At 39.4% G+C, this 14,014-nt stretch overlaps 1 protein-coding gene across 1 annotated transcript in view; it reads right to left on the reverse strand.

Moving 5' to 3' along the window:
* Positions 1-1,151: 1,151 nt before the first annotated feature.
* The window catches only part of pde11a (phosphodiesterase 11a), a 38,784-nt gene continuing 25,921 nt past the window's right edge, over positions 1,152-14,014 (reverse strand). The window contains exons 15-20 of the mRNA XM_032567149.1: positions 10,983-11,083; positions 10,728-10,805; positions 9,627-9,690; positions 9,341-9,415; positions 7,663-7,746; positions 1,152-4,273 (exon numbers count right to left, since the gene is read on the reverse strand). Coding sequence (XP_032423040.1) covers positions 4,040-4,273; positions 7,663-7,746; positions 9,341-9,415; positions 9,627-9,690; positions 10,728-10,805; positions 10,983-11,083 — 636 coding nt within the window. The 3' untranslated portion in view covers positions 1,152-4,039. The remainder of the gene's footprint in view (positions 4,274-7,662; positions 7,747-9,340; positions 9,416-9,626; positions 9,691-10,727; positions 10,806-10,982; positions 11,084-14,014) is intronic.

Raw genomic sequence — 14,014 nt, forward strand, 5'->3', positions numbered from 1 at the left:
TAAAAGAAAGAAAAAGTGGGGAGAAAAAAAGTAGGAAAAAAGACAAAAGGAAGTAAGCACAGACGGACAAAAAGGAGGGAGAAATGATATACAAAATAAATAATGAGAAAAGGAAAGGACAGGGAAGAAATGACATATAAAAGAGGAAATATAAAAGAAAGGAAGGACATAACATCAAGGAAATTAGATAGGGAACCATGTCAAGAAATACAACATGTTTTTTTCTTATTTCTTATCTGTACTTTTCCTGATTTGGAAAAAAAATCCAGATTTTACAAACTATGTGGGAATTCTGTAAATATCCATCTGACTGTGATCTGACTATACAGATTACAGCAAAAGGATGATTCATTTCACTTTAATGGTTTATGAACAGCAAACCTAACAGAAGAGAACAAGATCCACCTCCAAGGTTTTCCAATCACTCCACCTGGTCTCTTTTGATGATTCTGCACAAACCTAAAATGCTTCATACTTCTGCAGACTTCTTATGTGCAATCTCAACAGTTCCGAGTTATAGAAGCTCAGTCTGACTCCCAGCTAATATAAAACTGGCACATTGTCATGTGAGGTGCTATGAATAGCTTAATAATTAACCAAAATGTTGAATTTTTCTAAATGTTAAGTCTAATTTATGGCACCTATACCTGAGGAAACATCAAGTGGGGTACAAAAGACGAACAAAGATCTACACAATAGGAAATTGTTTGTTGTTTTGCTCTGCATAATCCAGGTCCCTGATAAACACAGTGCTGGTTTAAGACGTACTCTAGTAGTGTGTGTTGCTATAGCATTTCTGCAAAGAAAAGTTCAGAAAAGAGCAGATGGAGACACGACTAGATATTTCCATGTCCTGGTTTAGATTACCAAATTATTTGTATTTGCTAAATGCAAGAATAACAGATGTGTCCGAAAAATGTTTTTGTCCTTGAGTGCATTTTTTTTATGTAAACTGGCTTCTTATCATGGTTTTGGAGATATGGCTTCTTCCTTGTGGATTGACTTTTTAGTTCATGTCAGTACAGGACTTGTTTACTATGGATAAAAGCACTTTTACAGAATCTTTACAAAGTCGTATCTCTGGGACATCCTGGTATCATACAGTAGATGGACATTTCCATGCTGTTTATGTCGGCATGTAATTATTTCTTGGGTCCAGGAACCTGGACCCAAGAAATAATAATGTGGTTATTCCCAAATTGTGTGAAGGCATTGCTATATTAATGTATATAAACTTCAGAATTTGAAGAAAGTAATATTAGAAAAAAAAACCCAAAAAACATATTTCTCATTATTCTGGCATTTAGCAAATTAAAGAGATTGTGGCAATCCTAACCGACCTAAAACAGGATCTTATTTAATGTCAGCCAGTGAAAAAAACAAGGATTTTCATGTTTCTTTTCATAGTGAATTAAAATATCTGGCTACAGGTGTATGTAATCTGAGAGGAAACTGGAGAGTATGCTCCAGATAATGAGGGATTTCACTGTGAAATCTCACCGGATCGTAGAACCTCGGGTTCAGGATTCATCCGGGCCATAGAACAGATCTCTACCTGAAGAAAATCTGCCAGAATATGGGATGTTGGAATGCTCTTAAAGCCTATAGTTACAACTGGCGACGTGCAAATATGAGTGTGCAGGTGCCGGTCTCTGATTAGTTCCTAGAAAGACGACGGAGACGTACAATTGGTGGCCTCCCGGAGGTGATGGATATAAACGCTGCAGACGCGGACTTTCTGCCTCCATCCTCAGCTCATCTCAACCGGCCACACTGTTTGTCTGTTAACACCATGTAAAGGCCTGGAGTTTGTAGGAGTGAGCTGCTGTTTATGTTTCCTTAGTTTTCTCATGTTTTTCTTAATTAGGGAGGTAAGTTTTTGTCATTTGGTTTATTTACTTTCAATTAGGTAAGTTTCGATTAATATTCAGATAGTTTCCTTTTGTTTGTTGTTTTCAGCATTATAGCTCACTCTGAAGCCACATGCTCCATTTGTAATATCTTAATCAAAAATACATCTTTTTAAAATAAATAACATTATAAAATGTTCAACTTCGTGTGTGTTGGCTGCTTGGGATCTGAAGATGGATCCTTCATGCCATGATCTGGTTCCCCCTAGATGGGTCATAACACCTATTTGGTCATTGCATAGCCAAACCAAGGGCTGTGTCTGTAACCTTGGCACTAAGTTGAGTATGCCCCTTATCTCCAATCCTTGTGGAGGAGGCAGTTTGGTTCTGTTGGCATCTTTTGGCCATGATCTTTATCATAAGCTGGAGCAGCTCACTGCAAGGTGAGAGCAGTTGGACGAGAGTTTGCTACTCTGAGGTCAAAGTTTTTAACCAGACCAGGGTGGATTGTGTTCTCCAGTTCAAGGGTAAGTCACTCTCTCAAGCAGAGGAGTTGTGTAGCTACTTGCTTTGTGAATGAATGATGGCGTCACAGAGCAGAAGATTGGCAGAGAGATTTGGGGTCTCATCAATGTTGAGGGTGTTCCTCCGGTTTGTTGAGGTAAAGAGCCAAAACAGCAAAGCATGTGATGTATCTGTATTTTTTTTTTATGACTCTCACATGTTGCCATGAAAGATGAATCATGGCAGAAGGAATGAGATCCCAGAAACAACTAATAAAAATGATCTTTCTACGAATAGAGGTAAGGCTCAGCCTTAGAGTAGAGCTATTGGTCACAGATCGTATCGAATGGCTTCCAGGGTCTTTTTTGAGGTTTACTAGAGTCCCTCCTAAAAAGAGCAGATCAAGAACAATTACTTATCCCTTCTTTCCTGGGAATGCCAATACACTGGAGAGTTTCGTTGGATTTTTCTTCCGTATGTAGACTGCAAGCAGCAGTCTTGAATAAGTGGAAGACTATAGTAGATGACCACTAGAGCTGTTCTTTGCAGAGGTATAATTTTTTAAAAGCCTGTTTTGTTTTAATTGATCAGTAAGAATAATTCTGCAGGAATGGAGTTGATTATGTTTCCTTTTGACAAAGTTAAGTGATTTTATGACATTTTAAGTTTTAGTTGCTCACTGCAGCCTTTTATATTCCAGATAATCATAACAGTGGGATGAGTTTTTATCATTGGTGCAAAAGGCAAAAAATAAATAAATAAATAAAAGAGATACCCTGAAAATGTCTAACCATGGCTTTTGAAATAAAATGTGACATTTTGTGTTCCAGCTGTCAGTACTGAATCATCAGAGCTGAAGTTTTGCCCTGCAGAAATCCATGTGATATGAGAGCAACTTTCTCAAGGCACATTGTGTATATTTGTGTGACAAGAGAGGCCCCGTATGTATAAAACTGGGCCAAAATATATTTCCATTTGTCGGTTATTATAATTCTTTGCAGCAAACTAAGGGGTCAAGACATAGCTGCAATCGTTGGTTTTACAAATTATGGCAGAAATTCAGCACGGTTCAACAAGAATTTCCATAACGTGAGAACCTCACATAGAGGCCATGCATTTTTCAGTAGGATCTGGAAACAAGGCACAGGAAGGGGGGGGAACACAATTCAATTTGCATTGCAAGCCACAAGTCCTACTGTTTCTACACCTCTTCATCCTTCAGAAGAGGCTCTACAACCACAATCCAATCCAATGCATTAAGTTTCAAACAACTCAACAGCTTATTTACAGATTTACAAAAAAAAGATTCTTTAACCTCCGGACAAAATGCGAGCAACAGAGAGAGATACCAAGAGCAAAAATAAAACACAACAGAGACAAACAACACTCTTCGTGTCTTTTGCCAAAAAGTCAGAGCAACACAGTGGTTTGATTTTCCTCTCTTCCTTGACAAGGTGTCATCATCTGATCTTCAGTCGCTCTGATGAGCCGGCCAAATGCGGCTATGTCAGCCTTCAGCAGAAAATCCGAAGGGATCGCGCCACACTCCCGAGTGTTAAAGCTCATCTCTGGTTGCAAAAGCGAAGAGGAGCAGAGCCCAAGAACCTCTGCATGCACTGCCTCTGCTGCAGGCTGCATTCTGGAGAATAAAAAAGGCCAGGGACGTTTCAGCTCTTCAGCAGAAGCTAACTGGCCGTATTGGATGGTGTGCTTTCAGAGTCGCCGCAGCAGCAGGGCGTGCTGCCGGCTTTGTCCGCTGGGCAGGCTTTGGTTTCCGTAGCATCGTCATTGTAGGGGCTGGCATGGGCGGAAACACTCTGGCCACTTTGTCTCTTCTTGTTCAGGTCCTCCCAATTGGCCCTGTTTGCTCGTATCATATCAACCATCGGCTGAAGTTTGGGATTCAACTTGACAAGAGTCTAAAAAGAGATGGGAAAAGGAGAGAAAATCTATAAAAACAGATACATAGTCACATAAAATGTTTTTGTGAAATCACTTACTGTGTTAAAATGTGTATAATTGATCATACCCTGATGTTTCATTAAGAAACAATTGTGATTTATGAAGTTATTAACGTTAACTCAGCATCCAGTTGGTAAAATATTTCTAGAAAACATCGATGTTTCTCTCATAGTCTAAATTAGTTGCAGCTTTTCAAAGTTTCTGAGACAGCGGTGGTTCGCTTTGAGATTTGAACGTACTGCTGCTTAATAATGAACTCAGACTCTGTATTGTTCATCGAATGAATAATTTAAGGAAGAAGAAATAAAACAATTCATATAGAGGGAGAACAACCCACAACAAAAGTGAAAACAAACAAGCACTTGATAGCTGCAGTCCATCAAAACGCCTGCTCTTTAAAGATTAGAAGCACATGTGTGACTGAGATTAGTTGCTGTTGTCATTTTTCTCTGTTCAGGTGTAACTGGCAGGGTAAGCAAACTTGTCACCTTCCATTTGATAAATTACCAGGAAGATAACAGGACGTTGTTTCTCTAACATTGTCTAACAAGTCACTGTAATTACTTATTGTGTCATTAACTCTGTTTCATATGCAAATATAACATCTGTATGCATCCAATTCACAAAAGTGAGGAAATAAGTGTGAAAAGTCTTGAGTTAACCCTTAACTTTTAAACAACAATACAAATAGGGGTGGGTGTAAAAGGCATACATTTTTCCATAGATAAATTGGTCATAGTTGTAGTTGATTGAGGAATCTCTCAAAGGAGGATCCAAAGTTACATATTTAAAAATATACCCCAAGTAAGGCAAGGAAAGTTTGTCTGTATCTCACCAAGAAGGTATACAAAAGGTAATTCAAAGTGCTTTACAGAAAAAAAATGAAGGAACAGAAGTAATGAAGATAACTTAAAATTAAGAAATACATTGAAAGAATAGTAACAAAATTTGTCATTTGCGAACAAAATGATCTTGATTGAATATTTTTTGATAATCGTTTGCATTTTCCCCCAAAATGTTTTATACCACCATGCTTGAGATACTAAACAACAAATTTATAACATTTATGTCTTTAAACGTCTTTACTGAAGGTGCTGCTGACACTACTGAACAGTATACTACATTACTGGGACAGACAATGTTGTTTTATGGTCTGATATGCAGCATCATTTTGTAAAAAAATTATTATTTTTGAAAAAGTCTTCTGAGGCAATTGTGCAAATTTTTGCAGCAACTAAAGTTTTGCATACATTTTGCCACCCATGTAAGGACATATTTAATCATTTTGTCTAAAAAATAAATGAGTATGTATACTATTGTATTAAATAACAACACAAATAAGGGTGGTGAAAAATTTGTAAAAAAAAAAGAAAGTACAAAATGCCCCTTGAATATTTGCTGTGTTTTTCGTCAAGCGGCAGTCTCTTTGGGAGATTGCTCAGTTATTTGCTCAGCTCGATCGCTCCATTATTTAGTCTCAGAGAGACAGAAAGAGTCTACTGTCGCGTGCTGGGGTATGAGGATGGAAGCTTATATAATCAGGGATTATTAATATTCCACCAAGTGGGGAGCCACCACCAGGATGAGGAGATCAGCAAAATCAAGAACAAGGTCTCTTACACCCACGGACAAAAATCCTGCCGCCTCTGAACGTTTCTCTGTTCGCCTCTCCCCCCGACCCTCCTCTGTCTCCTTCCTCTTGCAGGTTTAATTGGCAGAAGCAAAACCGTGAGCTCCATATCTGCATTCTCCAAACATCAGCCCTTCAGACAGAACAACGCCCTATACACTCACTGAACTTTGACATGTTAGCATCTACATACCACAGACAGTAACACCAGTGAAATTACAGCCCAGCAAAGATTAGTCCATTCTAACTTGCACCGACTGATCCGAAGATAATGCATCAGCACTTTTGACTCAAAATTCCAGAATGTAATGTGCTTCTGTACAGTTTCAATGGAAAATCCCAGAAAATGACCCATTGCTGTGGAGATCAGTGATTTATTTCTTTAATCTGGGCTTTAACAACTCATCCTCTTGGTGATTTTCATCAATGTAACTTGATCACGCATCATGCTTTAACAGAGCTGATCTCCTCAGTAAGTTTGCCTTCTTCTTCCTCCCACACAGCTGCTGGATGTGGGAGGTTCAGATCAGCCTCGGCTGACGTCACACAGAAACACACACTTCTACACAGGCGCATCTTAAAAGGGCATTGGTAAATAGGCTGGCTGTTCACAGAGTACTGTATCCTAGCATTTTAAGGGAATGTTTAGTGGAAGGAAAAAGTGTGGCTGAAAAAAAGGCCATAAGCAACAGAGATAGCTCCAATCTTGATAGAGTTATGAATTCTAACATTTACTTTCATGGCTTGTCACACACAGCCAAAAATAACCAATAACTGGTTCTATGACATGGGTATCACCACACCTGATTAGCCAACAAACTGACCTGACCTAAACTTTGTAGAAAATCTCCACAGTTTTCTAAAGAAGACGATGCAAAGCAGCAACTCTGACAATGCAGAGTTGGAGGTCACTTGCAGTAACCAGGGCTTCCTGAAAACCTCAGCAGAGTGGATACACTGTACAGTACCACACTTTTTCCTTCCACTAAACTTTCTGTAATGTGTTTGGACTCTGTGATCAGCCAGGCAGCAGTGAAGCTTTGTAGCTTCACCGTCCTTGTCAAGTTGGCAGTTCTTTCCTATGATTGTGTGGATAATATACTTATTGAAAATATTTTCACTTGCCTTATGCTGTCATTTTTAAAGGCTGAAAATTAAATGAAGTACACAAAATATTATTCTCTGTGTGATATTCAAATTCACTAAGGCAGACCTGGACAAGTTAGAACAGCAAAAATCTCCCTGAAAAGTAACCAGGAAGTAACTCGGATTCATATTTTTACTTAGCGAAAGATTCATCTGTAAAAGTAGTCAGAATTTCCTGTGTCTAAAGCTAATAGAGGCCAAAAGTCAACCCACTGCAGACCATCTAACAGAGGAGATTCAACCTGACTCACATCTCTATTCACACGCCGTCTTACAGTCACAAAGTGCACGCTCGCTCTGCTGCTCTGAACAAGAACAGGACGTAACCTTGAAGCTTTTTCAGAGCTCCTCGATTGAAAGCATTTCTCTCTTTCACAGAGAAACCTGCGCCTGCAAAGAAAGTCAAACACTCGCTGGCGACAGTTTCACTGCTGCCGTCAGCGAGGGACAATAACCGAGGAAGGACGGCGTCTGCTGATGTCAGAGGCGGATGTGCAACAAGCGTGACACAGTGAAGGCCAGAGAGCAGCCAGTCGTGTGGGTTTTCTTTTCTTTATTTTTCTTTTTTACCTCGTACAGAGGAAAGCAGATTCCATCAATCCACTCCAGCTGCAGACTTGGAAGCTCATCCTTCCTGTTACGGTCAAAGATGGCCTGAAAGGCAAAAAAAGAAAAGAGAGAGAGAGCAAGAGTTGTTTGCTTTTATGATTTTCATGCTCATACAGGCCGTGAATGTTGCTTTTAGAGCTCTCTTCTTAGGAACTTCTTCTTTCCGCTCTCAAGTCAGCTGAGTTTATTTCACGCCCATTTTCTCCTCTCCCTCATTCATGCAGCCCAAGCTTAAGAGGCTCCGCTGAGTCTGTGTTCAGAGATAGTTACCGGGCTACGACTCAGAAGTTAATATTTCATTTCCAACGCCCACACACAACAGAGAGCTAAAGGTTCAACACATGCAGCAGACCTGAGGCTACTCTATTACTTATTTCAGAGGGAAGGCAATGTGGCCAGGCTCGATTACTTAACAGTCATTAATTGCAGGCAGAAGCCGGCCGGTTTTCTCCTTTCTAGGCTGACAGTACATCTCTGCTGGCTGCATGCAGCCATGAGGGTAGCGGAAATATTTCTGAATGAAAGCAACCTTTGTAATTAGGAGCGAGAAATCTACCATTTCTACACCAACATACATTGTCACTGTTCATACCCTGTAACCATTTTCATGTTTTATCTCATTTTGTCTATTTCACTGTGTTTCATTGGGATGTAATGTGGTAAACCAACACAAAGGAGCGCATGATTGTCATCTCATTGTTGTGGGAATGATGGAAAAGGAAAATCTAGAGGCATCTGAAGTCAAATGCCTGGTTAAACTAAACATAAAAAGGTCTTTTGGATCTCAAGACAGCACTATGTATGGCAGAAAAGTAATGCTGCAGATTGTTCTGAACACAACATCCACATAACAGAGGCAGCATTATGCTGTGGGAATGCTTCTGTTCAGCGAGGACAGGGGGAATCCTGGAAGAAAAGCTGTTAAAAGACAACGACCATAAACAGCCAGAGCAACATTGGGATGGCTTATATGAAAGTATTTCATTGCGTTCGATTGGCCCAGTCAAAATACTGACCTAAATAGAATGAAGAATCTGACAAGACTTTAAAATTCATGCTGTTAAATGTTCTCTATCCAATCTGTCTGTGTTTCGATTATTTTTCAAAGAAAAATTAAAAAAACAATTCTTGGTTTCTAGATGTGCAAAACTGGAATTTCTATGAAAACTTCAAGAATAAACACAAATGTACTCCATACATTTTAGATTTTTATTCCTAAAATCCTTGGAAACCATGCACAACTTTCCACCTACTTTAAATGTATTCACTACATTGTGTTGGTCTAAAGTCACAGTAATATATGTTGAAGTTTTGGGGTTTATGGTGAAAAATGGGAGGGAAAAAAATCCAACAGCATAAATAGTTTTGCAAGGCTTTGGGTCTGCAAAACTGTCTGTGGGTTTGCAGATGAACCAATAGAAAAAAAATCTGCTTTGAATGCAGGGCAGCGGAGCGGTCAAGCTGACCCTACACTTTCCTCACGCTAAGAGACACAAGCTCTCGTGTTTCCTACAAAGTCAGTGTGTTTCCGAACAGCAGAGAAAATATATCATCGTGTCGGCATCATCAGCTCTCAGAGGGCACGGGGGTGAGAGAGACTGCAAAAAGCACAAACGCTGAGCTGGTCTGATTTACTCACAGAGGGCGTGAGCTTTAGCTCCAGTCGTTCTCGGTCTCCCTGCTCAAAGAATTCACTCGTCACCAACTCTGCAACCTGAGAAAAGAATTGAAAGAAAATCCTACTTTTTTAGTACTAAAAGTGTGGAAAGTAGCGAGCTGAATCAGTTTATTATAGAAAGCAACCAATCCCCCAGCTAAGCAGCTTTGTTAGGAAGCAAAAGAGATCGAAATCATCTAATCTGATAACTTTCAGCCCCGTGTGAACATAAGAAACACGTTAACACTTTTCACCGCATATTTGTCACCTTGCGTGATATTTCCCATGGTTTCGTGACAGCTCCAAGATCGCAGGCTGTCATCATCATAGACCTGAGAAGAAGGAACAGAGTTATATTAACCCTCCTGTTATGTTCGTTCCTAGGGTACAGCAAAAATGTTCGTGGGTCAATTTGACCCAGAGAGTGTTTAACCATGCAGTAGTGTCAGAAACCAAAAAAGTCCTCCAAAACATTTTTGTATTTGATTATTAACTCCAATACTAACAATTTCTATCAATATTTGTGCAATGATGTTTTTTTATGTCTCAGAAATTAAGGATCAATGACAACAACCTACTCATTTACTCATTTGGACATTAAAAATGGAATTTACATTTTTTATGTCCACTGAAAAAAACCTAGACACAAAAAAACTATAATTTCCTTGAAATTGATCTTTGGTAAATTTTTTTATATTACACTTTTTTTTTTTTTCGATGGGTGATCTTTATAATTGAATTTGAGAAACACATACTGTTTAAGGTCAAATTGACCCGCTGATTAAAATCAAGATAAATGAGTCATGCAGAGAATATTTATGTTTTCCTCCACTTCTGAGTGTCCACTCAGTGTGGCTGGAGTTTGTCCACGGGAACAGAAAAGATTCCCTTCAAAAATTCTATGAACACCTGCTTTCTCACAGTTTCCTAGTGAAGTAAAGAGAATAGTGAGAAAGTGGGCTTGTTTGTGTCTGCGTGTGCATGTATGTGTGTGGTGTGTTGTGTTTGTGTGCGTGTGGTGAAATATGGTTCATAGCTGCAAGAAAACACACAGAAATGGACATTTTTTAATCTTTTTTTGGACTTTAACCTGACTGCTGGGTCAAATTGACCCGAACAGTATCTGTGTAAAAAGTAGACCAAGAGGGTGGTACAAATGTGTAAAATGAATACATTTTCAATTTATATGTAGAGTGATTAAAACAAATAGAAAAAGTTTCATGCAAAAAAAATACTTCCAACTATTTTAAAAAAAATTTTAAACTTTAAAACGGGTCAATTTGACCCGGAACATAACAGGAGCGTTAAGCCTTGGAAACTACGACGTAATTGTATTTCTACTTTCAGGGACAACGAGAGACAACCTCACCTGCACATGTCTCTGTGAGCCTTCACATTCCAGTTGTACTCCCCTTTGCTGACCAATTCAAAGAACGTATTTCTTTTCCTGAAGGGAAAGAAACAGAGACCTTCTAGATAAAGTTGCAAATCGCATTCTGTCCACCAGGGGGTGTTGTTCGCTAGAACAACCACTCCCAGGTTTGATCAAGCAGTGTGATGAGATGAGCCTGACGGCTGCCAGTGTGCTTTGTGTTCTGGATTCAGTGGGTTCAGAGGAACATACTCAAAGTAAAGCGTGAGGTCTGTGGCCAGGATGGACTGTTTGAGCAGCTGCATGAGGTCACTGTACTCCGTGGAGGAGAGGTTGGAGAAGATGTTGTGACCCTGTGGAGACAAACATGGTTATTACATGACAGAAAGAGCAAAACGCTTCACATCAAAAATACTGACAGGCTCTGCGTGAATTACTTTTTAGATGTAGCATTCCTACCATCCTTAATACAAATTGGACACCCCGTTGAATATTCAGTTTTCAGGACATTTTCATCTATTGATTTCTTGTATATTTCTTAATATAACTCGGGGAAAAAGACACTTAAACAACAAAAACAAAGCTTTTTTTACTCATCCAGTAAAACGCCTTCACCGCAGACATCCACCAGGCATAATTCCTGCTGGATGTTTGACTACTGATGAGGCTTAAAATGCATCCAGTCTGACTGGATTTAAGTTATTTAGTCAGGAACACAACCCAACACTTTCAAATAGCGCTACCATTTTTGCATAAGAGAGTGGTTGGACATCCATTAAGATTATGCTAGAGTCTTGTTAATGGCAACAAAAGAAGATGTGAATTGCAAAGTTACATTTATGAAAATAACAGTGGGAGTGCATCTATATATATATATTTGAGCCTGTAGGTGTAATTTTGACCCTAACTGGCCTAAAGAAAGTTATAACTAGTCCACTCAATTGTACTTCATGAACCATTAAAAGTTCAATATTTAATATTAAAAAGCTAAAAATGACTGTTACAATCCTATTGAGGACAATTAGTTCACCTGAAAATAATAATAATATTACAAATTCTGACTTTAATTTCAGAATTTTGACTTTACTACTTTTGGGAATTCTGAGATTAAAGTTATAATTCTCGAAAAAAAGTCACAATGTTAATGCAGACAGACTATTGGGAGCAGCCAGCTTCAGTGACAAAGAGTTGTGCAAGAGGTGAACTGACATTCTAGAGGAACATGTTGGATGTAAGTGATTTTTTTGTGTGGTCCTAATCCTCTTTCTTACAACCCAACGGTTGAAAAGTTAACGTAGCGCCTCACGCGAGCTGAAGAAAATCTAAAAGCAAAGAGTTAAGTGTGATTTGTTTTTCATCTTAATGGTGCTCCAAGTTATTTTCTGATCAAACCAATGCAGACATGAATGTGCCACATTAAATATACCAGCCTAGAGCTTTCTCCCTCCATGACTGTTAGAAACATGTCTGCGTTGTTGAGCCAACTAGCTCCTGCTGCTTCAGTGAAAGGCATGCCTGCTTTCGCTTCAGTGGCTCAAGTCACAAAATCAGTTCTAGTTTTAGTTTAGAGGCTCATAGCCACCATGCTGACTTTTCATAGCAGGACGCACACAAACCTTCCACATAACATTAAGGTTTTAATCCAGTTAAACCAGGAAGGCATTCACAAATTTGTGGCAGTGTGCAAAATCATTGCTCAAAGTGGGGTTTTTTTATGATTATTTCTGCACTTAAATGATTCCTACAATTAAATGAACCATGACTCGTCCATCTCCTGTTGCCTGTGATGTAATGGATGCTGTGGGAAAGGAAATTCCTCCATCTTAGCACATCACAATGTGTTTACCAGGTCTTGGAGGTGGTCCTGTAAACGTGGAAAATACTATTGAACCTTCTATGACTTAAAATGAGTGGAGTCTGATCAATTTTCTAAACTCATACCTGCATAAGGCTGAAAACGTATCCAAAGGACAACATATTAGCAAATTTCACCATAAAATTTTTTATGCATTGTTTTCTGCTTGTTGGAGTAGCACCATGTGTGGTTCCCAAAGCCATCTGACATTGTGAGTGGGAAAACTCTGCAGAGTGTTAAGGTCATCACCACACACAAATTGGTTTAAAACATAATTAGTAAAATAACTGGGTGGTAAATAACTCTAGAGATGCAAAAAATAAAAAAAGAGAGAGAGATACATTCATGTCTGTGGTTTCTGATGAGAAGCTAGTTGTCAGATTATTATTTGTGATTCTTAAACCTATCTATTAGGTTCACAAGTTTGAATTTATTGTGAATTTTCTCCAATTCACAGAAACTCAGCGTTGAGTTTTACTTTTAACACTATAAAAAATCAAAAGGCTTTTTCACGGGAATTTTTCCAATGAAACTAATTGGATCTGTGCAGGGGAGCAGCTTCCCAACAGCTGCTAATAAGTGAGCTCCCTACCTTGGGTTTTTAACGCAGCATGTACGGTACATTCATTCACCATCCAGGCGCTCTCTACTGGAGAGTCAACGGAGCTCTTAAAACCAGATAACCACTGTTTTAAACACAGACAGCTTAGCTCTGAACATTTGTGCAAACATGCCCCTGACTTCTCTCATCATCTCAGAGGTCCTCGTAAAAACACTGAACCACGTTAACAGCGATGACGTAAAGGATGTCTGTGGTGCTGTCACACCTGCTGCAGATGGAGAAGGAGGTGAGAGACGCAAAGGTGACAAGTGACAATTCAACCCCTTTACACTTTTGTCAGAGCTCAACTGAATCATCAGCAGCTATGCCTTCTACTCGAATTAGTCACACACTATTCATTTGTATGCTAATTAACATGAGGACAACAGCAGATCCAGCCCCGCATTAACAGACGCCGTGTAGTCGAGGTAAACATTTGTCAGCTCGCCGTGTTGTCAGCGCCGGGATAATGAAGCCACTGGATTCCTCTCCTCAGGCCCGTCTCGGCTGCTCCCCTCAAAAAACACCTCCAATTACAAGTGCATGAAACCCGATCACCTGGTAAAACGTCGTTCTCCCAACCAATTACCACCGAATCTATCATCTCTGTAATTACATTGATTTGAGGGCAGCCTGAGCTATTTGTTTACTCAGGCAACTGAGGGAGCACACGGTTGCCTTCAAGCACTCTGAGCACAAACTCATTCATTTTTTATGTGGCCTTTAGTACCTTTCATTCATTTAAACTTGGGGCTGGTGGTATTTGGAAACAACATTATTTCAACGGGTGTAAGCCACCAGAGTGGAGCTGAACATAAGAAACTTCAC

Source organism: Xiphophorus hellerii, chromosome 7 (assembly GCF_003331165.1).
Source record: "Xiphophorus hellerii strain 12219 chromosome 7, Xiphophorus_hellerii-4.1, whole genome shotgun sequence".
NCBI classification, from domain to species: domain Eukaryota; kingdom Metazoa; phylum Chordata; class Actinopteri; order Cyprinodontiformes; family Poeciliidae; genus Xiphophorus; species Xiphophorus hellerii.